The 27,235-nt window shown below is 48.9% G+C and overlaps 1 protein-coding gene and 1 pseudogene across 4 annotated transcripts in view; one reads left to right on the top strand and one right to left on the bottom strand.

The window, feature by feature from the left end:
- Positions 1–1,175: 1,175 nt before the first annotated feature.
- Positions 1,176–1,563, bottom strand: LOC144932915 (small ribosomal subunit protein eS17 pseudogene; annotated as a pseudogene).
- A 4,972-nt stretch (positions 1,564–6,535) lies between these two features.
- Positions 6,536–27,235, top strand: part of LOC144933148 (uncharacterized) — a 28,429-nt gene continuing 7,729 nt past the window's right edge. For all 4 annotated transcript variants that reach the window (XM_078857741.1, XM_078857740.1, XM_078857739.1 and 1 more), the window contains exons 1-3: positions 6,536–8,781; positions 12,729–12,965; positions 26,465–26,528. In XM_078857741.1, coding sequence (XP_078713867.1) covers positions 6,725–8,781; positions 12,729–12,965; positions 26,465–26,528 — 2,358 coding nt within the window. In that variant the 5' untranslated portion in view covers positions 6,536–6,724. The remainder of the gene's footprint in view (positions 8,782–12,728; positions 12,966–26,464; positions 26,529–27,235) is intronic.

Here is a 27,235-nt window from a genome sequence, read left to right as displayed (position 1 = left end):
AGTTATGACTGCTTCAGGGACTCCAATTATGAATCGTATTGGGCGTGTGAGCCCAGGTTTAAAATACACAGCGCAGGACTGCATCAGTAAAACTCCGTTCTGTGCTTCCACTTAGAAAGAAATATGTTTTAGTCTATTGGCCTGTTGGCTTTCCTGACCAATATTGTCCCGCAGTATTTATTTAAGCAAGTATACTCAGGACCGGTTTTGTCTTTCTGGGTCTCATCAGGAAAGTCATTCTTGTTAAACCAATGCTTCTGAGTTTGCAGACGTTATCAGCAGGTGCACTGCACCTTAACGATGGGACCATGTTCAACGAAAAGATCGTATTGTAGACAAACTCATTATGTGTCGTAGGGTATTATGGTTAAATCACGTATATAAAAGCAGAACTAGATTGTGTCTTCACATATAAATGATACATTTTAGTTCATCGGCCCATTGATTTCTCAAACTAATATTATCCATTTTTCTATTTAAAGCTTTCGTGACTGCAGGGATTCGCGGAGAAGGGAAATAATAAAATAATAAAAATTAAACATATTATTTCCCTTTTACGTGACTTTACCGAAACAACCAAGAATATAATATTATCCAGTAACGATTTTTTAAGCAACAAATCTCTGAATATCGTTTTGACCTTATGTGCCTCATCTGCAGTGTCACTCCTTGTTCATTTCCTACGGTATTACAAAACATTGCACGTTTGTATGTGGGAGGGCACAAGTCACCTGCAATCTGCCTTAGCCAGTACGTGTCTATGGGCACCACTGCCAACCTGCACGACATGCGGAGAGTTGGTCGCGAGCGGCCCACTCAGTCGGTCCAGTGTCTCCTGCTGTGTCAAAGTTCACTTGCCTCACTCAGCTCGTTATCGCTCACCGATGCTGCAGTCGAGCATGGATTTTATTCTAGATTTGAAGCTTTCGTGACTGCAAGGATCCATACTCTTTGGTTTTTTCGGTAAAGTCACGTAGGTGAAAGAAGAAAACAACTAAATGAAATCACGACGTTTCGGAGGCAACACAAGCCTCCGTCTTCAGGTGGAACGTCACAGCAAAATTACTGTATCCGAAACGTCGTGATTTAATTGATTGTTTTATTTTTTAACCTACGTGACATTACCGAAAAAACAAAGAGTATGGATTTCATTATTTTATATTTCACAACATGAATGCGTCTTAGATCCGCTGCGACCGGAAGGCCATGCCCAGAATCGGCTGAGTGACCTGCAGGTTGGGCAGGTTTCCAAAGTCCAGCACTTTCAGCATCTCCTCGGTGTCCGGATCAACCTCAATCACTTCATGGTCGAGGGCCGATACCTCGGGCACGTTGATGGAGATGCCACGGACAGGGCCGCGCTGAATACGCTTCATCAGATGGGTCACATACCACGCGATCTTGTTGCCGAGCGGCTTGCTGGGGATGATAGCGACCTCTTCGCACACGCGCTTGTTGGTGTGGAAGTCATTGCCCAGGCGGGTGTAGTACTTCTCGATTGTCACCCGCGCCGCCTTCTCGATCGTCTTGGTGCGTACGCGACCCATGTTGCCTGCGCGCCGAACGAGATAAGGGGCCGAGGTGGGCACGGCGCGTGATGACAATCGGAATCAATAATAATGCATGTGCTGCCATCCACACCTTTGGTGCAAACGTACAAAATGCTACGCAGGTAGCAATCCGTTTTTTACAGGCGACCACTTTTTACAACCCAGCATGCGATGATAGTGCTTAGCTCATAACCAGATGGTTGTGAGATCATGTCCCGAGTGAGGATCCGACCCAGTCATCTATGTCTCTGGGTTTGATGAAATAAGTGCCACTTTGTGGAGGTCAACAGTGGTTGTTCCAAAGATAAACTGTTAAGTGCCATGGGAATTTAGAATTTCCATTACTGATTCAGGTCCACAAGTGAGGATGGGTGTCACTTCATTGCTTATTTGAGATTCGCAATTGTTTCCTGAGTAAAATAAATGAAGTGGTCAGTTCTGTGGTAGGAGAGAATACCAAAAGTGGCCTACTGCACTGGTTTATATTTTTAAGGTGCCTGTGGAAATGCAGACAACATTTTTCGAATAATCCCAACACATCACTCTGGATAAGAGGAGTTCTGTATTCTGAAAAGCAGGATTTATATCATGAATGTCGAATTGATTTGAATCGATGCATCTTTGCATGCCAATCATTATATAAAACTACGTGAGTGTCCAATTAAAATACAAGTTACAGAAAGCTCAGACAAGGCCAACGTGTAATTATCGTACAAACTTTGTGATAAAAAACAAATCAAGTATGCAAAACAAGCAAGCAATAGTAAAGGTGATCTGGGAAATTAAGAATATTTTTTACAGTGCACATTCACTAATCCGCACACTGCAATAAATGCCTTAAATATGAAGCTAATGCAGTGTGCAGATCATTGTAATATGCGATAATAATAATAAACTGCATTTATCCGATATAATAAAAAATACACTTGGACGGAGCATGACTCACCGTTAGCCTGTAACTGTAATAATTGCAATGCCACTGCTTGATTAGCTTGGAATTTCACAACGCCTCGTGGGGCCTTATTCTGTTGGTGTAATTATGTGCAATGAATGGCCTGCCTTCCAGAGATCACCACTATAAATATTACATTATCTCTTTGAAAAAAGATGATGAAATCAAACGTGTAATACCGCAGATGAACAACATATTTTCGTGGTTGGGATATATGGAACATAGAAGGGACGATTCTTGTCACGTGCACCAGTTTATCTTTGCAGTCGCATGAGACATGACAAAAGATGAATTGCAGGCAAAGTGCAATTTAAAATTAATCATGGGAGATATAATCAAGTAAGCGCTGCACCATTACTGCATTTTCAAAATGTATTTGCCTCTCATAGTTTTCGTGGAATGTACAGCAGTACATTAGCATATCATATCGACACTTGAGATCCTGTATAGTTTTGCTGCTGTATTTACATTTAACGGAACCCATTCAATCGATAAAATATTGGTCAAATATGTATATACACTATGGTGTGGGTGTTGAAACAACTCCCCCCCCCCCAATGATTGTACAAAGGTATCGACGCAGTCCTGCAATTGCTTGCTCACGCCACTGATGACAGCAGGTCCTCCCATAGAGGGAGATCTAGAGAGCCCATCTAGAGGGTATTCTGCCCTAATCTTACACTCGGGCCAGACATCTTGGGGGCACTTACACGTAACCTCACCATATGAAACCTGCCCATTGACTTAACGGCGGTGCACCCATCTAAACAGCTGGGTGGGCAGAGGCGGAGGGAATTAAGGAAAATTGGGCAGTTTCTACTGCCATGCCGGGAGATCGAATTTAACCGGCGGCCTGATGGCTGCACCCTCCTGATGGATATATACGATTGCACGCAGCTCTTTGTCATTAATGTAACTTACGTGCTGGATAAAAAAACAAAAAATAATTTTTGAAAGCAAAAACTATTCAAAGTTATGCTAAATATATTGAGACGCACGTTTGTTTTGTAATTTGCTCCGATTTATTCCGAGCAATAACAAATTACGGTGAATAAATTGCATGATTATTATTGGTATGTCGCCTTCGAAACTGGCACAAACGTTTGTATGTTATTTTCCAAGACGTGTGCTCTGGCCAGCGTGTGGAACAGTAGGTCAAAATAACCTCATTAAACCCGCGAGATCAGGGGTCCCCAACCCTCGGGCCGCGGATGGTAACCGGTCCGTGGCCTGTTAGGAACCGGGCCACACAGCAGCAGGTGAGAGCGGTGAGTCCGCACGTGGCCCGTCCATGATTTTATTATTCACCACTTCCATCCGCGCCTCTTTCCCGCAACGCGCACTTGTCTCAGCCACAGTTTTGGTAAGCCCACAAGCTGCTAACCCCTAGCCAAAATGAGTAAAAAACAAACGTCGCTGGAGAGCTTCTTTGAAAAGGGAGAAAGACCCAATGATGACCCCCCCTCCCCCGGTCCGTGAAACAATTGTCTTCCACGAAACCGGTCCCTGGTGCCAAAGAGGTTGGGGACCGCTGCCCTAGAGGGCTTCTCGAGAGCTCTCTCTCTAGATTGGAGCCCCCTTCCACCAGCATTGGTGTGGAGCAAGCAATTATCGGCCTGCACCTTCACACATACCTTGTGTATTTACGCATCTAATATAATTTATATTTATAGAATACCTGCACGCAAGGCACTTGAGATCGCTTACACAACGGTGACACGGAATGGAATGATTTAGATGGCAGGTGCGTGCTACTAGGTTTGAAGAATGAGTGGTCTTCTGGACATGTGAAAAGAGCTTTATAGCTCTTCGGATACCTCCAGTTTTATAGCTAATCGGATACAGCGATAGAGGGTACTTAGGGATCACGAAAGGGGAGGGACGGGAAGAAAATGGGAAATGGAGAAGAAGTGAGGCTTTAAGAGAGGAAAGGAATGATGTTAAGGAGGGGGACTTCTTAATGTGCGGGGACAGTGTTGGGTCAATGCGCAGTGTTGAGTCTATGGTGTAGTGTTGAGCCTATGGGCAGTGCTGAATCTATGGGCAGTGTTGAATCTATGGGCAGTGTTGAGTCTATGTGTAGTGTTGAGTCTATAGGCAGTGTTGAGTCTACGTGTAGTGTTGAGTCTATGGGCAGTGCTGAATCTATGAGCAGTGTTGGGTCTATGGGCAGTGTTGGGTCTATGGGCAGTGATGAATCTGTGGGCAGTATTGAGGCTATGGGCAGTGTTGAGTCTACGTGTAGTGTTGAGTCTATGGGCAGTGCTGAATCTATGGACAGTGCTGAATCTATGGACAGTGTTGAGTCTATGAGCAGTGTTGGGTCTATGGGTAGTGTTGAGTCTATGGGCAGTGTTGAGTCTATGGGCAGTGTTGAGTTAATGGGCAGTGTTGGGTCTATGGGCAGTGCTGAATCTATGGGCAGTATTGAGGCTATGGGCAGTGTTGAGTCTACGTGTAGTGTTGAGTCTATGGGCAGTGCTGAATCTATGGACAGTGCTGAATCTATGGGCAGTGTTGAGTCTATGGGCAGTGTTGGGTATATAGGCAGTGTTGAGTCTATGGGCAGTGTTGGGTCTATGGGTAGTGTTGAGTCTATGGGCAGTGTTGAGTCTATGGGCAGTGTTGGGTCTATGGACAGTGTTGAGTCTATGGGTAGTGGTGGGTCTATGGGCAGTGTTGAGTCTATGGGTAGTGTTGGGTCTATGGGTCGTGTTGGGTCTATGGCCAGTGTTGAGTCTATGGGCAGTGTTGGGTCTATGGGCAGTGTTGGGTCCATGGGCAGTGTTGCGTCTTTGTGTAGTGTTGAGTCTATGGGGCAGTGTTGAGTCTATGGGCAGTGCTGAATCTATGGGCAGTATTACTCAATACTGCGCTATGGGCAGTGTTGCTTAGTCTACAAGGGAATTTGATTCGAGTGGAGGGATGCCAGGAGGGAGGACCGAAAACGAGATTGGTCACAGGGAGGAGGGACAGAGAGAGACAGAGATAAGATTGGGGACGAAGAGGACGAGAGGAGGGGGCAGGGAAGGAGAACAGAGACAATATCAGGTGGCACACGGCCACGAAGAGATGCATAGAATCAGAATATCTATTTATTCTGGAGGATTTCGATAAGATATAAAGTTATTTTCCACACATGTCCAGTAGGGGCAGCTCAGAGGTAACTTGCTAACTTTAATCACACCCTGCTTTTCCCTCGCTAGATATTGACAAAAGCATATTTTTGTAATTCCCAATTTTTTTAATTATAATGTTCATGTATAACCCAGCAATATTGAACTCATTATCTCAAAAAGCCATCAATGATGACCACCGGGGGTAGCACGTGGGTATCGACTTGGGTAATCGATTCCTCCGAACAGACACGCACGACTCGAATCGAATTGCGGTGGGGGTGGGTCGGAGGAATCGATCCAGCGCGTGACGTCACGGCGTGTACCACCGGCGAGCTTGCGACAGGGGTGCATGCGGGGTAGGCGATGTCCATGAAAAGCTCTCCCCCTTTTTGTAAACATTGTGCAGTAAGTGCAAGCAACTGCAATGCTGTGGGTGTGCGACAATCACAACAACAAACCGGAGAAAACTAAAAAACAATGAACAATCCGCACGACGCACAAAACGGAACTTTACGTTGCCACACGTGAAACACGAACACACAAAACCCAGAGTACATTGAGAATAGACCAGCGGCGTAACAACGTAACGGTTAATAACGTTACAAGTTCATTTCAAGTTTATTTATTAGGCATAGCCCTGTGAGCCATTTGGCTCTTGAATCGGGTGCAAAATTGAAAATCCAAGAAAAGACGGCAAAATATTGCATAAAAACACCGTACACCAACGCTGTGTGCACATATCACAGTGGGATGCAAATCAAACAACAAGGGCATGGGAAAATAAACATTAATAGCCGTGTAAAAGTCTCGTTTTGTGTGTGTGTTGTGTGTGGGTGGTGTTGAGTGGTGTGGGGTGGGGGGGTTTCGTGTGCCAATGGTCTCGCCCGGTGACCCGGGGTCAAAGTTGAGCCGCGCCATGTTGGTTGGGTGCGTAATGGTGGCAACCATCTCCTCCTGCCCGCCGCCGCCGCTGTTGTTGTTATCGTCGTCTTCCTCCCCTCGCCCTCCGCTCTCTCCGCCCTCGCTTTTGTCCACAGCCTTCCCGACCACCAGCAGCAGCAGGAGCAGCAGGAGCTGCGAACGACGAGCGGAGAGAGAGAGCCATGGAGGCGGAGCCGCGGAGCCGGTACTTGTACCGCGTCCACCGGCACAGCGCCGACATCCTGGAGCGTCTGAACGCTCAGCGCAAGGCGGGACGCTTCTGCGACGTGGTGGTCAAGGTGGGCGACGAGCGCTTCCCGGCGCACAGGGCGGTGCTCGCGGCCTGCAGCGGATACTTCGAGGCGAGTCTCAGCGGTTGCGGCCTTGGAGTCGGGGTCGGGATCGGGGTGGCGAACGCGACTGTGACCGTGGGCGGGATCGCCGCTGGTGCCGGAGTTGAGACTGAGCCGGTGTCGGAGACGGGCATTGCGGACGCTGCCCCTGACCCTCAGGAGAACGATGAGCAGCAGAACGAGCAGCAGAATGAGCAGCCGCAGGCTCAACAGAGCCAACAGCCGCAATTGAATCAGCAGGCTCAGAGCCAGCACAAGCCGCAGGGTCAGCAGCATCAACAACAACAACATCAACAACAACAGCAGCAGCAGCACTACCAGGCCTCGCCTACAGAAGAGCCTCCGCCGTCCGAGGTGGAGATGCACACGATCAGCTCCGTGGTGTTCCGCGACATCCTCGACTTCGCCTACACGTCGCAGCTCACCGTGCGCCTCGAGATCTTCCCCGAGCTCATGACGGCCGCGCGTTTTCTCGTCATGGGCTCGGTGATTGACATCTGCCAGGAGATGATCCGCCAGGCCAACGTGCAGATTCGAGTGCCCCGCGCACGCGAAAGCTACTTCAGGGCATTGGGCTTCCTGCCGGACATGGTGCTGCGCCAGGCGCTGGATGGGGCCCGTGCGTCGGCGTCAGCCAAGGATGAGGATGACAGCGTCGAGATGGCCAAGCGAGACGGTGAGATTCAAGGATCCGGGGCCACCGCTGCTGCTCCCTCCTCCTTGCAAAGCCAAGATGGAAGTGGGGATCAACCCTGCAGCCAGCAGGACGTGCTGTCGTCGTCATCGCCCCCCTCCAAGGACGCGGCCACGGTGCTCAATTCGTGCGCACGCGATCAGACCGACGCGCTCGATCTGAGGGGAGATGGGGATGTTTCGACGCCGCAGGCTGCCGCGGCAACGTGGCCGGGCAACGGTGAGGGGGGTGACCGGGCCGACGAGCGTGCAGCTGGGGTCCCGTCGCCGTTCGAACAGAGTCCTGAGGACGCGGCATCTTCGCAGGCCCGGGAACAGCAGGGTGTGGTGGCTACGCGCGGCAAGGGCAAGGGGAAGGGAAAAGTGAGGTGCAGAACTCGTGGAAGGAGTCTGCTGCCGTCCATGGTACCGCTCACGCAACCAATGCCCAACGAGATGATCAAAAGGGGCCGTGGCCGGCCGCGCAAGCGCGCCTTCTTAGAGGTGCATGGCCAGCCCGTGGTGAGCACGCACGGCAGGGAGACCTCGGAGGAGATCCTGACAGAGAACCCCGAGCTGAGCCTCTCACTTATCCGCATCAAGAGCAAGAGCCAGTTTGTGTGCTCGCACTGTGGCAAGGAGTTCCGCGACGGCTACCACCTGCGGCGGCACGAGATGCGCCACACGAGGAGCAACGCTCCGCTGCCGCCCTCTTCGCCGCGCCACGTCTACGGTGTGCCCACCATGGTGGACATGGTGAGCCCCCTCGGCGTGCTCTACTCCTCTTTCGCCATGAGCGGAGCCGACCCGCCCGATGCGCCGCCCTACTCGGACGACCCCATGGACCTGTCGTCGTTCCACGCGAGCGGCATGCTTCGCTCGGCAAAGGGCGGTGACGGCGGCGAGGACCCCGAAGAGGGCGAGGTGGAGCGGCGGCGAAGCTTTGGCGAGGCCGCCCTGGCCGCGTTGGGCGGTCGGGCGCAGGCGTTCGCCACCTCGGCCGCCCTTACCGCTGCAGCTGCGTCAGCGGCCGGCGGGACTATGTTGGACGGAGACCAGGGCCTGCCGTCTCCGGGGAACGAGAGGAAAGACAAGAAGGCGATCATCAACAACCGAGGCCTCAAAAAGAAGCCGGGCAGTCCAGGGGTCGAGGGAGGCACGTCCCAGCAGGGGCCCGTGTTTGGGTTGTTCCACGAGACTTGGCCTCCGGCCAGGTATGAAAATGCCTCTGTTTGGCTCAGTGGTGCCGCAGTGTCTTCGCACCTGCGTCAAGTTTGAATCGCTGCGCCTGAGGAATGGTCAGACACCAGGCACCCAGTTGTTGACCATGCCTGGGCGGCTGACCGTTGTTAAGGATTCCCAGTGGCCACGTGCCCCATTGACTTCCAGTGGGCCTCATTTTGGGGCTAATAATATTTTACAGCCCTTGCTTAGCCACTGCTGGAAAAGGGGCCTCTCCACATGTCAGTCATGAGGGTTGTATTTGGTCTAAGTATCATAAAAGCATGCTTTTTTGTGGTATGCACTGTTATTTTGCGTTGGCTGAATTCCAGAATTCACCCACATTCAATAAATTGACCATGTATGTTTAAACACTTCAGACATCATCTTGAAGAGATTCATCTGGAGTAAAAAAATAACTGCTTATCATGATAATTACAACATAACTAACGGTGTTAGTTTCTGGGCTTTATAACAAATGTGGGTTCTGCAGTCAAATATATTTTGCTCACTTAATACGTATCAGATTATGGAGATTAAAATATGTAGTATTTTTCCTTTATAGGTCTTTCGATATAAGTTTACACTGAACAGGTTTTTTTTTCGTTTTAAATTCTGGACTACCAGCAAAGCACACTAGGATCTGAAATTCACAGTCATAGGCAACTGCATAGGTTTTTTGTATTCAATCATTTTAGGTCCAAGGTGTGCTGGTTGTTACCTTTAGCTTTGTCATTCTATGATGTACACAATTTAAATATTGTTTCACCATTGATTTGGCATGGCGTTATTCTCTACACAACAACTGAAAGGTACATTTCAAGGTATTTTGTTGCCATTGTTGGCAACAAATCAAGATAAAACATTCTTCTAATCTCAGCTTAATTTGTAAACGCAGTAAATCACACGACACTTTATTTATATATTTATGTCTCCGCTTCTGTGTGTCTTTGTCTATCTGCCTGTCGTTTATGTCATTGCCAGGATGCGTAATTGAGACACAGTGTCCCCGTGTGTGATGGTTCACATTCATAGTTTGGGTAGAGCTTCAGACTGAAAAGATGCAGCAGCTTAGTCACTCCGTGCAGTATGAGACACTTGGAGATGTTCAGCATTTTAAATGGACGACCTGGCAATCTGTTTCTCACTCAATATCTTTAATTTTAACTCCCATCTATGCCATACAGCTGTTGAGATGCATAAATTATGGCGGGGGTGGTTTCTTGGAAATGCTACACCATTTGGTACACCATTTTTTTCCATCTGTCAGAAACAAAGGCTTATCCAAGTGCAGACTTTGTTTGGCCTTGGCATGGAATCTCATCATCAAATTTACTTTGAAAAAACTTGCGCATTCTGGTGACAAAATGGAGCCTTTACGTGTGTTCATGTCTGATGGCGTCTTGGTTAAGTAGACAAATGTGGGTGATGCCATTGGCACTGATTGCATAGACGTTATGAATTTTACCTCCGCTGATTAGCGGAATGAGAGAGCGCAGTGTTTCTAGACAACTCGGCAAACAAAGGCAGGGAGTCAAATCGGCCACGTTCTAAAAATGCATGCGTGGGGCTTGAGGATCACAGGGGAATTTAAAGTGTGCATTTAAAACTGTGTGGCTGGAGGTGGGAATTTAAATAATGTGTCAAGTAACACGATATTCCACAAACCATGCATAATTGCTGCTTTGAAAAGCTGTTTTAAATATGTAAGGCTAAAGTCATTGCTGAATATAGGAAGTCATTGCTGAATATAGGAATACCAGATGTAGAGAAGTGTATGTACCTGGTGGTGTTGAACATGGTCATGGGTGGTGCGTCGCGACTCAGAGACTTAAAAAATATTTGAAGTTGCCAGCATGTGAAGTTTATACAGCTCTTTTTTGTCCCTATTAAGTTAGCGCTAGAAATGTGCAATGTTCTCTTTTACGTGGGAAAGTCTTAAGACCTGGACCTCAGAAGAATACTTACGTATAAACCAAGTTGCACTTGCCATGGCAGTAATACGTCTGACTGTAAATAAGCGGACACGCACAGAGGGGACGACATTATTGCGTGATTTTCACCTCGCCATAAGCAAGTTAATCGACTGGGCACAATTGTTACGTGCCCAAGAGGTATCATCGGACGCTGAAGGCTCAATGAACACTTGTGTCGGAATCGGAGACATTAATGCCTCTTATTGCCTTAATGCAGATACGGGGTCACTAGCCTGGCCTTGATCAGCTTTACGCTGTTGCTATGGCTAAGTTGACAAGTGCGTTGTACGTTTTGGGATTGATCCAGACACAGTTGCTCTGAGCTTGCCGAGAAAAGCCACAGGGCACGGAATGTACTTGCAATGATGTGTGGTTCATCGAGCAAGTTGGGTCCTCTGCTAGGTTAGGTTTCATCGTTGTATGTGTGGTTTTTGTGCATTCATTGTATTTGTTTTGTCTTTGGGCTTTTGTCATAGCTCTTTGTAAATTATCTTTTCCTCACACTTTTGTCCAGGTATCTCACTTGTTTTTACTTTCACAATTTAAACAATGCTTTTTTTAATTGTAGATACTTAATAATTGAAAAACAATCTTCAATTAACACACATTGTTTTTATTTTTTCTGTGTTTTTACATGAATCGAGCAATTTTTTTTTATGTTTCGTGTTTTTAATACAGCAGAACCCTTTTGGCAACCAGAGACGGTAGTAGTTGGGTAACAGTATATGACACTTTGTATAGATAATCTTCAAGCTGGCAGTAGAAGCAACCATAGCTACAAAAAAAACTTAAATGTGGGGGGGGGGCTCCTGGTGATGGTACAACATTCCATTTTGTACGTACATTTTTGCTTCAGTAAGCAATAGGGAAAACACATTCGAATGGGGAGGAAAGGTTTGCACCAATTGGTCATTAAAGGGCCCTCAGCATGCTGGATTATATCATGAACCTGGTGGCAGTGTTTGTGGTGCACGGTCATTCTTAGTGAATGCAACCTTACCAGGTGACCTGTTAGGCCTCTCTTGACAGTGCTGCGATTTTGAAAAGAATGCAGGCATCCTGGCCTTCTGGTCAGAACGTTTGCCAGTGGCCTGTTGAACTTAAGTTTGACTTGCCACTGCCTAATACAATCTGTGGAGTGCACCAATGAACTCATATCCGTTAAGCATCATCTCTCTGTTCTGAAGAAGGGTCAATGCCCAGAATTTTTTGCCAACTATCTATTTTTTTACGTAGTTAGGCAGTGTTAATGAAAACTGCTGACAGTTTTCGTTTGTACACCTTTGCCAAGATATTTAAGTCAAAAGTCAATGTCTCCATTGTCAGGTTTGCACTATTTCTGTTGTAAAATTCTATGGTGGCAGGGGCGGTGTCTGCATAAGATGATCATTGTTATCTTATTAATTGTTACTTATTTTTATCAACCTCAGATAAATTATTGGTTTAGTTGACCCCCAACCACGATTTGAACTCATGAGCTTCGGGCTTGTGAGTGTTGTGCTTTAAGCATGGTGCCACCTGTGGCATACACGATAACCGGTGACAGCTGATCAACCAAGTTAAAGAATGGTGCCTTGCACAATTGCAGTGGTGCATAACTAAGGCTAAAATTGTATCACGGAGGTCATGGAAATCGTGAATATGAAGAAAGTCCATGAAATATTGAAAATGGCTGTATAAACACAATTGGTTTGGCGCTTTATTTAATTTCAAAGATACCGTATGCTCGTGACTTTTCCGTACGTTTTTTTTTATCCGGCGCATCAACTGAAATTTACTAAAAGTTAGCATGTAAAAATCTCAGGCTTATTCATATGGGGGAGGTGGGCCCTTGCCTCACCCCTGTGTGCGGCCGTGAGCACTGGAACGCAGGGGTAATAGAACGGGAGCGGTGGACGACAGCCTCCCTCCCTTCTTCTTTGTGCTGCCGCCTGATAACCACGTGCTGTGTGCTGTGTATGCAGGACGACGCGCAGGGAGGGGAGGATGACGCACGCGTGCGACGTGTGCGGAAAGGTCTTCCGTGACTTCTACCACCTGAAGCGGCATAAGCTATCGCACTCGGATGAACGGCCGTACGAGTGCCCTGTGTGCAAGCAACGCTTCAAACGCAAGGACCGCATGAGCTACCACCTGCGCACGCACGAGGATGGCGATGGCAAGGTCTGCTCCTGCCTGTGGTGTGGGAAGGGCTTCTCCAGGTGTGAGCACGCACGCACGTACGCACCCACCCACACCCAGCCACCCACCCACACAGCCACTCATCCATACTGCCACCCACCCAGCCACCCTCAGCTACCAACTCGCACCAAAATCATTTTAAACAATTTTTTATTTTACCAAGTAAGGCCCACTGAGCTGTATAGCTCTTTTTCAGGAGCGACCTGGCCCCAAATAATAACTCAACAAAGTTGCTATCATGTGGACATTTATAGCAGCCAAATACTCTAAACGCATGTTTATAAATGTGGAGGAAAAAACCTAAAGACCCAGAGAAAAATCCACATGACCACAGGGAGAACAAAAAAAACACGGGGAGAACACGCAAACTTCAAATATACAGACGTCGGGGTCAGGATCGAACCCACAACCTCTTGTATACCAGGCGAGGTAGTTAACATTTTGTCTCTTTGGCGCCCCTAGCCACCTACACCCAGCTAGCCACCCACCCACCCACACCCAGCCACCCACCCACACCCAGCCACCCACCCACACCCAGCCACCCACCCACACTCAGCCACCCATCCATACACCCACCCATCCATACAGCCACCCACCCATCCACACAGCCACCCACCCATCCACACAGCCACCTACCCACACCCACCCACACCCACCCACTCCCACCCACAACCAGTTACCCACCCACACTATCAAACCTCTATTGCCAAAATCGTGATCACTGCATGCTTTTATCACCCCTTGTGTCCCATATGTGACCACGAGGTCGTATAATAGCTCTCCGACGTGTTTTCGGATTGCACCGCGTGATGTTCGGCGTGCTGCCCGACGTTTCTCTGCACGTGCTGGAAGCTTTTTGAAGCTTCTTGAAGCAAGTTCTCTGACACGCGGGGCGGGACGTTGGACATCCTAGCGAACAACACGAAAAGACATTGGAAATCTACATGGCTTAACCGCGAAATCCTCTGTACTACAGTAGGAGTCATGCAATGAATCGCATTGCCTCTTTAGCGGGACTTCGTGTTGTGATGTAAGACACAGCCTTGGAAGATGACACCACAGAAGCAGTTCTGATGTCGCTTTGACAGGCATCGCTTACGCAGCTCTTGATAGTGCTTCTTCATGACCTGTAAAGAATGATTTGCTTCACAACAAGGTTTTCAATATGATTATTATTTTAGACTGCAGATTGAAAGCACCGCACCAACATCTCCAATAACACTATCTTGAAGCTAGTTGTAATTACTGGCGAAACGTCATACTCAGATTGTAAATGTTGTGGCTTGGCTCTCCAACACACCGGTGTGCTGTACTAGTGACGAATTGGCATGTTCTGTTTACGTGACAACCCTTACTAGTTAGCTGTGTTGGGTGGTGGCGGGTTTTAACGACACATTTATATATTTACGCGATCTAACCCAAAAACCTCTATTATGGATGATATTGGTCGCGAAAGCCTACTACGTCTTAAACACGATCTTACTTTAAAAAATGTCTACTAGGGCAATACATAGGGCAGTGGCTCTTCATCCCAAGGCACAAGACAGTTTTTTTAAAGGCTTTATTGTAGTGTTATTGTCTCTGCCTATACTGTATTGCCTCTGCAGTCCCTAATATGTGTAGGGGTGTTAGAGAGAGAGCCCGTTATGCATGGCAGCCTATGGTTAACAAACACAGTAGGCGGGGCTACATGAGTGCACGAGCAGGTGCCCTCTGCGACGTCCGCGCCAGACACCCTGGGGGGTCGATTCGGTCGTTATGATCCCCCGGGGCCCCACCCCTCAGGGAGGGGTTGGGTATAAAAGGGGAATGTATCGAAGGGCTCGGGAGTGATGTTTAGCTAAAGGAGAGAAGACGGAAGACGTCTTAGAGAGAGCCCTGGACTCCCCCTGGTACGCCGTCCTTATCAGGACCGCGCAGGCTCGAGCCAGTGGCGTGGTACCAGGGCCAGAGCCAGTGCTGGTCTGGACTCTGGGTACCGGGCCCGACTGACCAGTGCCGGGCCAAGATAGCCTCCCCTAGCCCATTAGTGGAGGACTCAGAGGCAGGCTAGGGTTAGCTAGAGAGGTGTGTCCTCAGATAGACGGGTGAGGGGGCCGATACCCCCTCAAATGTGTATGTCACAACGTTGGTGTTAAATAAACAAGTGTGCCTCCAACTCCGGTGTGAACGAGTCGTGAGCGTTACTACATCTGGCGTCAGAAGTGAAACAAAGTACGAACATGGATACACGCCGGACGACTCGAGTCGGGGTACCAGAGGCAGAAGACACCACTGCAGTCGGAGGGCCCGAGACGGCTGAAGATGCCATCGACCAGCCGGGGCTGGGCGCATCCACGCCACAGAAGCTGGAGGAAGGGGAGCCGTCGATGGAGGGGCTGAGGGAGGCGCACGCGAAGCTGACCGAGCTGCTGTACGCCGCAGCCGCCATGCTCGACACCATCACGCAGCTGGGGGCTGCGGGACCGCCACGGGGCAACGGCAGCCGACGATCACAGCGCCTTCCCGCCATTTCCACGGAGCAACATTTTGAAACTCCCGCCATCGCCGCAGCTGCTGTTGAGGGCGTGGCCGCTCTAAGCATCGCGTCCAACGGCGGGAGTACAGTACCTGCCGCGTCACCACCAACGGGCGGAACGTCACCACGGGTGCGACCGGCGATGCCATCGCTGGTTCGTGCCGACGCTGAGTTGAGTGAGGCGGACGAGGGAGTGCGTTCTTCCTCTGCAGCCGCTGCCTTACATCAGCGGCTACCTCCACTCAAGGAATTTGTGGGCGAGGATGGCGACTGGGGCGGCTTCCAGCGGCGCTTCCTCGCTCACCAGGAGATGGCACAGTGGACAGACGCCGAGGCTCTCCGCGCGCTGCCAGCACTTCTCGACAGCGACGCCCTCGCCACTCTAACATCGGCTTCGAAGGAGAGGCGCTCCACGCTGCGGAAGGCGATGCAGGTGCTGTCGGCGGTATATGGTCCACCATCGGACTGTCGCCAACTCTTTTACGATCGCCAGCGGGGGACGAAGGAGTCGCCCCTGGCGTACCGCACAAGCCTCCTGGCACTGGCGAAGGAGGCCTTTCCACGAATGGATGACGAGGGTGTCGACGCCATGGTGACAGAGAAGATACTTTTGCTGGCGGACGACTTAGACATCGTCATTGTCGCACAGGACGATGCAGAGATGTGCTCCCTCCAAGCGGCCCGTCTTCTCCACGCAAACCTGTCCTCTCAACGACGGAAGGCCAGCAAGGCGGCGAGCGGGCGTGCCGTCGCTGCAGCCACCCTCCCGGCGGAAGAGGTTTGCGCCATCGACCATCAACGGCAGCATGGAGCGGGAGTACGGGAGGACCGGGCCGGTTCAAGCCGTCTACAACATCCATCGTCGTCACCAGCGCTTCCACGCTGTTACAACTGCGGCATCCGGGGCCACGTCGCCTCGGGGTGCCGCTCTCCTGGGCAGCGCAGGACGACACCTCAACGGGACGCCGGCCCTCGTCACAAGCTCCACCATCATAATCCGGCGAGTCGCGGCACCCCTCATGCTTGGCCCACGCACACGCCCGTCACACACTCAAACACCGCAGCGAAGGGGGGGCCAATATCGCGTACCATGGCACCAACACGCACCGCTCTGGGTACTCAGATTGAACCCAGCCAGTGGTCCGTGTTGGCCCATCGGGTTGTAGCCGCGTCGTCAGGGTCGTCGGCCGTTGTGGGTCACATCGATGGGGTCGAGGTGCGCATCCTGGTCGATACAGGAGCATCGGCGACCATTATTTCGGAGTTGATTTATAACATTCTCCCTGCCCAAAGCCGTCCTTTGATGCCTGTTAACGTGTCATTCTTTGCTGCTAACGGGGGTTCACTTGGCATCATCGGACAAATTCGTGCCCAAATTTGTGTCGGGGATATTAAATTGTCTGGGCCGATTTTTGTTTCCTCCTCGCTGGCGGTTCCGTGCCTGCTGGGGACGGACTTCCTGGCCAAAATGCCGATTAGGATATTAATCGACCAGGGATGCATTGAACTCCCATCGGGCCGACGCATGGCGTTTCTGCCATCCCCCGCTACGAGCCGGACGGCGTTCGCGACGGTGCCGGCGTTCGTAGATAGAACGGTGCGCGTTCCTCCGGGGGCGCAAATGTTGATTCCTTTGAAACTTCGGCGGCCCTTCGCTAAGGGCATTGGGGCTCAAGGGGTTCTGTTGGGACCGTCTAGGGCCGGGGTCAGTGGACCTGATTTACTCCCGGCCCAGACCATAGTGAGAGGGGAAGGAGAACCCTTCATCGCGGTCCTCAATGTGGGCTCGCAGACGGTGGTGGTCCCACAGGGGACCGTGCTTGCTCACGCAACGCCGGTGCCCTGTGAGGAACCCGTCGCGAGTCATGTCGGCGCTGTCCCTGCACCGCGACCACATTCGGACAGCGATGAAGGGTGGCTCGAGGCGCTTTGTGCGGGATCGACGGACCTGTCAAATTTAGAGCGTCAACGTCTTAAGACACTACTAAGGGAATTTTCCGACGTTTTCAGTCGGGATAAATACGATTTGGGCTGCACTAATCTGCTGCGTCACCATATTGATACGGGTGACAGCGCGCCAATACGCCAGAATCCTTTTCGGTTGAGTCCCGCCGAAAAGGACCATGTCAAATCGGCTGTTGATGACATGCTAGCCGCCGACATCATTTCTCCCTCCAACAGCCCTTGGGGAGCGCCGATCGTCCTGGTTAAGAAGCAGGACGGTTCGTTGCGGTTTTGCGTTGACTTTCGGCGCCTTAATAAAATTACGGTTGCCGACGCATACCCGCTCCCACGGATGGACGAATCGCTTGACGCCTTGGCGGGAGCGCGATTCTTCTCCACATTGGACTTACTTTCGGGATTCTGGCAGCTTCCTCTGGACGATGATTCAAAGCCTAAAACTGCTTTCCGTACTCCGCACGGCCTGTTTCAATTCAACCGGTTGCCGATGGGCTTACACTCAGCGCCGGCAACTTTCCAGCGGTTGATGGAATTGGTTTTGGCTGGATTGCAATGGGAGTCGTGCCTGATTTATTTGGATGACGTTATTGTCTTTGGCAAAACTTTTGATGAACATCTCCAGAGGTTGCGGGCGGTTTTCCTAAAGATGCGGGCTGCTAATTTGAAATTTAAGCCCCAAAAATGCCATTTGTTACGCGAGTCGGTGCGTTATTTGGGGCACATCGTGGGACGCTCAGGTATTTCTACCGATCCCGCCAAAACGCAGTGTGTAAGCTCCTGGCCGACTCCCACCTCAGTGGGAGAGGTTAGGAGTTTTATTGGGTTTGCGTCGTATTATAGACGCTTCGTCGCTAATTTTGCGACTATAGCAAAACCCCTACACGCTTTAACATCAAAAGGGGTTCGGTTCTGCTGGGGTCAGGAGGAGGAAGCTGCTTTTTGCTCCCTTCGGGACGCTTTGGTAAACGCTCCTCCCCTGATTTACCCTGATTTTTCAAAACCATTCTTGCTCGACACCGATGCGAGCAACACGGGTATTGGGGGCGTGCTCTCCCAGGTGGTTGACGGCGTGGAACGTGTGGTTGCGTACGGCAGTCGGGTGTTGTCTCCAGCGGAGCAACGATATTGTGTCACCCGTAGGGAACTGTTGGCAATTGTCCATTTCATCCAACAGTATCGCCCATATCTGTACGGTCGGCATTTTACCGTCCGCACAGATCATGCGGCACTGCAGTACGCCCTGAGGGTTCAACAGCCATCGGGACAATTGTCCCGATGGTTGGAGGTCCTCCAGGATTACGATTTCCAAACCACATACCGTAAGGGCGTTCGCCACACCAACGCGGACGCTCTGTCGCGCTTGCCAACCACCTCCGAGTGTGCATGCCTCCTGGGGTCTGGACGTTGCAGACCTCCAGGGGACACATCGGTTCCTGTCTTGGCGGCCGCCAACGACGACGATACAGTAGTTACTAATTCGATCGAACAACAGGGCAAAGATTCCCTGTTGGGGTTGCCCGTCATTGAATGGGGGCGCCTCCAGATGGAGGATGTCTCCCTCCTCGGGTGGCGACGTCGCGTTGGCGGTGCGGCGGGGGGAAAAAGAGGTGGTTCCGACGCATGGGAAATGTGCCAAGGCCTGCTGATGCATTGGGACGGGAAGTCGCGTCGACATCGGCTGGTGGTCCCTACTGGGTTGCGGGGCAGGGTGGTATGGGCCGCTCATGAGCGCCTCCTACACCTGGGGACCCAAAAGACTCTCGCCTTGCTGCAACTTGATTTTTATTGGCCTGGCATGACGAGGGATGTTGGGGATTTGTTGGGATCATGCCCTCGATGTGCACAACGCAAACCGCCGGCACGGGAGTCTAACCCGCCCTTGCAATCGATCAAAGTGTCCAGGATAAACGAGCTGGTCGCTCTGGACATTTTGGGACCATTCCCCGCCACCCCCAGGGGGAATAGATATTTGTTGACTGGTGTCGAGTATTTTACACGCTGGCCTATGGCCTGGCCTCTGGCCAACCAGTCGGCAGCAGCCATCGTGGAGGCCTTTGTTCAGGGTTATGTCCTGGACAAAGGTGCTCCGGAGAGGCTGCTGACCGACCAGGGCAGAAATTTTTCCGGTAAACTACTCAGACAAGTCTGTGATCTCCTGGGCACAAAGAAAATTCGGACCTCCCCATATCACCCACAAACTGACGGGATGGTCGAACGGTTGCATCGCACCATCACGTCCATGTTATCACAACAAGTTTCGGACTCGCAAACGGATTGGGACCTACAAATTCAGGGGGTCTTGGCGGCGTACCGGATGGCACCCCATGCAGCTACGGGGTTTTCTCCCTTTTACCTCATGTACGGCCGAGAACCAGACCCGCCTGTTCGTGCCCAGTTGCAGATCCCCGTGCCGCAGGGAAAAACTAATCTGGCTGACCACGTTAAATTTAATCTGGACAAATTGACCGAGGCACGGGATGCTGCAATGCAAAACTCTGACCTCCGTCAGAAGGCGAATGAGCGCCTCAGATTGAGTCGAGCGCACATGCTGCAGTGGAAGCCGGGGGACAAGGCATGGCTGCACTGCCCCCAGGTGCCACTGGCAACCTCCTCTAAACTGGTGCGGCCGTGGCGGGGCCCTGTGGAAGTGGTGGAGGTGTTACGACCGCAGTGCGTGCGCATCAAGTGGGGGAAGCGGCGATGGTTCGTGCACCCCTCTAGGTTAAAACCCTTCTCTGCGGTACAAAATCACACTTCACACGCGCGTGGCCAAACATGTGGGGGGTCGGCCGACTCGCTGGGTCCGTCTCCGTCGCTCTCACCTAATGCCTTGCCGGCTGTGCCACCTTCAGGTGCATCAGGAGTGACGGGCTCACGCCCGATCACCCCTCCTGCGGATACCGAGGGTCACGCGGAGTCGGATGAATGCTCACCCCAAGACGGACAATTGCCACCTGATGGTCCGCCACGCGCGGTTACCCCGTGTGAGGGGCCCGCTGCAAGGACGCGCGCTAAAATGCGCAAACTGTTGTGAGGCCGGAAAATGTGTACATAGCTGTTGTGTTCATTGGATGTTGTGTGGGTGGTGTGTTCCCCACTCCTCGGATGTACATATGTTGGCTTCACCGTGTGTTGTGTGTGCGTGGTGGGTTCCCTGCTGATTGTATATAGGCTGTTTTTTTTACGGAATTCGTATTTATTCGGGGGGGGTGCGACGGGTTGTTTTCTCATCTTGCTGTTGCGTTCTTGTTCTGGTTCCTGTTATTGTTCAAAAATAGTGAGGCACACGCGCGGTCAGGGGGTGAAGGCACCTTTATTGTCAAATTTTTGTATGTTGGCAGCCGGGACGGTTGCATGCTATGCGGGGGGGAGTGATGTAGGGGTGTTAGAGAGAGAGCCCGTTATGCATGGCAGCCTATGGTTAACAAACACAGTAGGCGGGGCTACATGAGTGCACGAGCAGGTGCCCTCTGCGACGTCCGCGCCAGACACCCTGGGGGGTCGATTCGGTCGTTATGATCCCCCGGGGCCCCACCCCTCAGGGAGGGGTTGGGTATAAAAGGGGAATGTATCGAAGGGCTCGGGAGTGATGTTTAGCTAAAGGAGAGAAGACGGAAGACGTCTTAGAGAGAGCCCTGGACTCCCCCTGGTACGCCGTCCTTATCAGGACCGCGCAGGCTCGAGCCAGTGGCGTGGTACCAGGGCCAGAGCCAGTGCTGGTCTGGACTCTGGGTACCGGGCCCGACTGACCAGTGCCGGGCCAAGATAGCCTCCCCTAGCCCATTAGTGGAGGACTCAGAGGCAGGCTAGGGTTAGCTAGAGAGGTGTGTCCTCAGATAGACGGGTGAGGGGGCCGATACCCCCTCAAATGTGTATGTCACAACGTTGGTGTTAAATAAACAAGTGTGCCTCCAACTCCGGTGTGAACGAGTCGTGAGCGTTACTACATATGTATCGCAGTTGCCCTTAATCAAATAACGTGCAAAAAGCAATCAATTTTGTACGCTTGTTTTGTGCACGTGTTGGTGTCTATGTTGTGACCATGTATTGTTACACGAGATCACATCTAGGCTCTCGGCACTGTTGGCTCAGACCCTTGACGTGAGCTTCACATCATCATGCTCCTGGGTAGCTGAACCCTCTCTTGAGTTTACAGTCAACATCCTAATATTTTGTCGTGTATCGAGGCCCTTAGGCACTCTCTCTCTGTTTCCTTGTTGAAGTAGTCTTGGTCTCGTGCATTGTTTGGGTAATTGTTATGTCAAAAAAGTTTAAAACTGTTGAGCCCTTTCGTCATATTTGGTAAAAAGTGCAGTACATGGAGTAGCCATGAATACTCTTGACATTCAAAGTGTGAATTTGAACAGTGAAGTTGCAAATTTAAGTTTTAATTAAGCTTTGTAAAAGCACTTAATTTTAACATGTTATTACAATCAACACATACGTTTATAAATATATAACTGCACCAATAGGTCTTCGAGCAATCAGTGGGTGTGTATTTTTATTATATAGTTTTTAAGTTAGGCACTCGTGTTAATTGTAACGGTGCAGTATTTGAATGTATTGTAAAATTTATGATTGAAGTCCCATCAATATGTTCTCAATATCAAAATGATTACTGGGCTGTGCTCATTTACATTGGCATTCAGTGGAAACTCTGCCAGTTTATTTGTCGGGGAAAAAAAACTGTTTACTTCTCACGAAGTGCTAATTTATTAATGAACCCCAGAGGGATGATGGGTTTCTGGTTGATTGGGCCGAGATTTATATTTACGGCTTCCCAATGGAGTTGATAGCTGCCCACAGTGCTACCCAGTAGGATAGAGTGACAATAGATAAACGTTATAAGCTCCTATGAAAGCTTTACTCTTATACAAAATGTAAAACAACAACAGTATGTATTCTATATCTTAAATAACACCTCCAAGTTACCTGGCAAGTCAACAGATATTGTGCCTTTTTAAATCCTTTATATTAAGTTCACTTGCTTGCTTGCTTGCGCGCTTACGACCGTGCAAATCTTTTGGTCGTTTTTTAACCCACTTCCCGTGATCCAATTGAGCTGACATTTTGCAAACAGACTCGTTGTGCATGACAATTTATTTTCGTGAAATTTTTTTTCCAAAATTTTACAGTTTTTAGGAAAAAATAAATTATATTTAATTACCAATTGCTTAATGGTGGCAGGCAATCATCTGACCCATAGGTGGCAGCCATCTCAAGCCAGAGGACGAGAGGACTCTAGCCGCCACGCATATAAAGGATTTATAGTGAAAAACTTTGTTTTTACGGGTAAATTTTTTCTCGTTAGGTCAACATCGAGTTTTTCGGAAAAGGTAAAGGTGCAGCCCTGCAATTACTTGCTCATGCCATTGATATTGGAAGGGCCTCCACTTGAGAGAGCTATAGGGTGCCTTTTAAATGGTCATTGGCCTACTCTTTCATACTAGCCAGACGTCTAGGAGGAGGTGGAAGTACTCGAGCGTTACCTCAGCATACGCGCGACCTGCCGATCGACAAACTGCGTTTGTACAAAGGGAAAACCGATCACAAGTGTACCATCAGATAATCCAGGATGTCGGCATTGTTTCAAGGCTACCTTAACACATCATGTCCAACCAGTGGAATGGTACTGGAATTGAAAAAAAATAGGTCAAAAGCAAGCTTTGAAAGCACACAGTTTTATTTGCACTCAAAAGTAGAAAATACATTATTTTGACCCCGGAATTAATCAAATTTGATGTGCTCAATCAAAGTGAGTGGCTTGCATTAACAAAATTAAACATATCGAAAGGAAGCCACCCGCTTTTATTGAGCACATCAAATTAGATAAATTCCAGGGTCAAAATAATATTTTTTCTATTTTTGAGTGCAAATAAAAGTGTGTGCATTGATAAACTTGTTTTTTTTCTACCAACAATTTTGCGTACTTGTTGGTTGGTCTCGCGTTAAGGAAGAGGGGAGCACAGCGGCCGCTCCGGCGCCATGACGAGCGGCGATAGAAGCGCTCCTTTCATTGGTTACAGGCTGGCCAGCAAACAGCCGCTGTCATTGGACCATTTGTTTCCCGTCGTAGGTGGGCGTGACCATTCATGATTTAAAAAGGGGGGGGGGGTAAAATGTACGATTATGAAATATTAAATTTTAATTCTAAATTTGAAGCTTTCGTGACTGCAAGGATTCATCCTTTTTGGTTTTTTTCGATAAAGTCACGTAGGTAAAAAATCTAATAAAATACCTAAGTGACTTTACCGAAAAAAACCAAAGAGTATTCAATTTTAGTTTAAAATACGAATAAGACTGCGATGAGCAGGACCTGGACCGTTTTTTATAATTAAAACCTTGAATTGTCACGTGAGTCTGTAGAAAATTTTAGCTCGTTAGGCTTCGTAGATCCGAAGATATTCAGCGTCAAAGATTCCAAAGAATATAAACAGACAACACGGCAAGTTCAGTAAAAGTGTGCAAAAGATAAACTCTTATAATAGCAAAAAAGTGTTTTTGGGTTGGAAGTGCTCCACAAACTCAAACACAATTGTCAATCACCCTGCCCTGAAGAGGAAACAATATTTTTAAAATAAGTGACGATTCGGGTAATTATTCTGCTTCATTTAGCGATATCATAGCTGAGAGATAATAGCTCTGCTATAAACAAAGGGCCATCACCTATTACTGTATATGTTTATTTAAATATATGTTGTTCTCGGGGCAGTGTTTATTGATGATTGTGGATTCGAAGCTCATCACACGTGAGCAACGCTGACAATGGCACTGCTCGTGTTTCGATTGTTTTTGTTCTGTTCATCTATATTGCAGGTGACGCAAATGTGTATAACTGGGTTGCATGTGGACATTTCTTTGTATTTTTCCATCCTTTGGAAATAGACTTTCAATTAACGGTTCTAATGACAGTGGAGCAATTAAATTTATCATAGTCTGTGGAAGCGCACAGTTTAATTAAAATGCACCTTTTAAATGAGATGTGCGGGTGACTCAGAGGTCAGAGTGCTGAGCTGGCACTAACATCCTGGGTTCTAATCCAGGTTTGAGCCGCCTGTCATTACACCGGGTTTTCAAGTGGACTGAGTTAATGGTTTATGGTTTATTCCCGTCGCCAATGACTGCAAATATTCATCACGTCACATTTGGTTCTGCATTCAATTTTACAGAATTACAGCTCTGAGAATGAAATGTAGATTTTACTGTTACACGACAAACATTACGAAAATATACAAAAAGATGGGTGGAAAAGGTTTGCCCCCAAACTGTGTGGACAGTTCACTTGGAGGGATCTCAGTTGCTCTGCGATGTCTGCCTCTTCACACAAATAATTGCATTGGGAAAACAGCAGAATGTGTCCCTAGAATAGCGATTGAAGGCAGATCATGAATTTAATAATGATGAATTAAAAAGTCAAAAAGAGAGCAGCTGAAGCGCTTTTGGAAAACTGAACTTGACGTTGAAAAGCGGCGTTCCAATTTCGAGAGCCATTCTCTAATGCAAAGGGTTGCGCACTGCATTGCGAGCGATCCAAATGGACGCTTCGTATTGTGACGCCAAGACGCTAGCACAGTCGGGATAAAATTGCGAGTGAAAAAATGTACACCTCTAAAAGCACGCTTGGGAGCTGCGTCATTATGACCGCTTTTCTTTCCTCGCGTTGTTGTGTGGGAGTGTGAATGGGCGCGCTGTCGGGTTGCTGCATGCTTTGGTCATGTGGGTGTGGGGGCAGGTGTGGCAGTGCAGCGGTTAGCGCACTGCGCTTGGAACCTGGCAACCCGAGTTCGATTCCCGCTCACGGCCAACACCAGTGACGATTATCTGAACCGGTCCTGGGCCTCCCTTAGGTAGACTCGGCCTCAAATGTGTGCCTGGTGCGGTGTTTAAACATCACTACTGGGGTACTGGCCACCCACCCCCTCGTGTACCGTTCTGGCCTTCATAGGTGCTCGCTAACAGTACTTGCCCCAACAGTCTGTTCAGGCTATATGGGGGGTCTTTGTGGAAATGGGTGTGTGGTGTTATTGCACAAATTGCTCCAGTTCATTGCTTATCCAATGCATCCCATTGCCTGTCCATCTTCCAACTCTGTTCCGGGGATCCTAATCCCAACATGAAGGGTTCCTGCTACTAAATTGTGAAAGCGGGATATTAAAAGTATGTAACGACAGGCACTCATTCTTGTTATTTAGTTATTGACGTTTTCTTGGTTCTTTCGGTAAAGTCACGTAGAAGGGACGTAATAAAATAATAAAAATACTTCCCTTCTACGTGACTTTACTGAAAGAACTAAGAAGATGGATCCCTGCAGTCACGAAAGCTTTAAATCGAAATATTGACGTTTTGTTGTGTCATCTTATTTCATTGATATTTTATAATTTGACATAATTACATCCAAGTTGGTTTGAATTTAATTTATATGTCTCATTCTGAAACCTTTTGACATCACATGCACACATCCTGCGTATGCCACCTGCAAATATTCTGCGCAGTTTATTTTAGGTAAGGCTCATTGAGCGGAGAGGCTCTTTTTTTTAATGGCGACCCAGCCAAAGTGGCACGCATGTTACATGGGATGGGACGGTTTAAAGGGATTGCATAGAACATGATATATGGTGATTGTTGGATATTTGTGAGACATTTTCTCGTATTTGAAAACACATTTATATGGTATTTTGAGCACTGAGTGCTGAGCACTCTATTTTATGAAATCACACTACTGGGATATGATTTACATGCTGTCATAATTATGGCATGCAAATGGGCTGTGGGGCTGCGGGGCTACGTGGCTGAGTGTGTTTTGTGTCGGTAAATCATTCACGTCTTTTATTTATAACTAGGTGAGAGCACAGGGAGATCTAGTGCCATCTTCACACGGGAAAACTTGACTAACGAAATGTGCAGCTGTGCATTTGTGTAAGTTCACGTTGATAGCAAATGTTGGTATGTGTGCGTAGTTAAAAAAAAAAGTCGTTTATTGTGTAGTGATGTACCTTAACGCATGACTCTTTTTTCTGACCCCTGACCTCCCACACCTAGGCCTGACCACTTGACCAGCCATGTGCGGCAGGTTCACCTGCGAGAGAGGCCCTTTATTTGCCAGGTGAGTGAATTTTAATGCTCTGGAATCGCGATGACTTGCCACCACCATCTGCTTTCGTCCATACAGTAGTCCCTCGGTCAACTTTTTTAATCCGTTCCACGAAAACTACTGTTAACCGAAATAACTGTTAATCAAAATCACTTATAAGTTGAGAAATTAGTCAAAATCACTGAGTCTATAAGAGAGCTATTTCCACTGCCAAAACAGAAAACACAATGTAAACAAATCCAGGCGAGGTCTAAACGTGCATACTTGGGTCTCGCTGATTGTTTGAGGACATGGATCAGCACACTTTCGAGTGCTCGGATTGGCCGAAATTGGCACCCACGTGCATAACATAAACATACCGTTGATTCAAATTTTAACGTTCATCTAAACCATGGGGTCCTATGGGAGGCGAAAACGTTCACCGAAAAACCATCAACCGATGTAAATGTTAACCGAGGGACTACTGTATTTATGTATGAATGTATGTTGAATGCACCGTACGTAGCCAACCTTGCTAATCGGGGGTGCCTGTGGCCACCAGCGATTCTCGCCATCCTTTATGTAGCCACAGTCGTCTTTGTCACCCTTGGAAGACGTCAACACCGTTATCATCTATTTCACCAGACATCAGTCATATCCTTATCACGGGAGTCTAGCACCATCATTGTCGGTGTTAAATCTTGCACATTGTCATCAGGCTTCATAATCGTCATCAACTA

This window comes from Lampetra fluviatilis, chromosome 6 (genome assembly GCF_964198595.1).
Source record: "Lampetra fluviatilis chromosome 6, kcLamFluv1.1, whole genome shotgun sequence".
Classification (NCBI taxonomy): Eukaryota; Metazoa; Chordata; class Hyperoartia; order Petromyzontiformes; family Petromyzontidae; genus Lampetra; species Lampetra fluviatilis.
The sequence above is the reverse complement of the archived record's forward strand: the minus strand, read 5'-3'. Positions and strand labels throughout refer to the sequence as shown.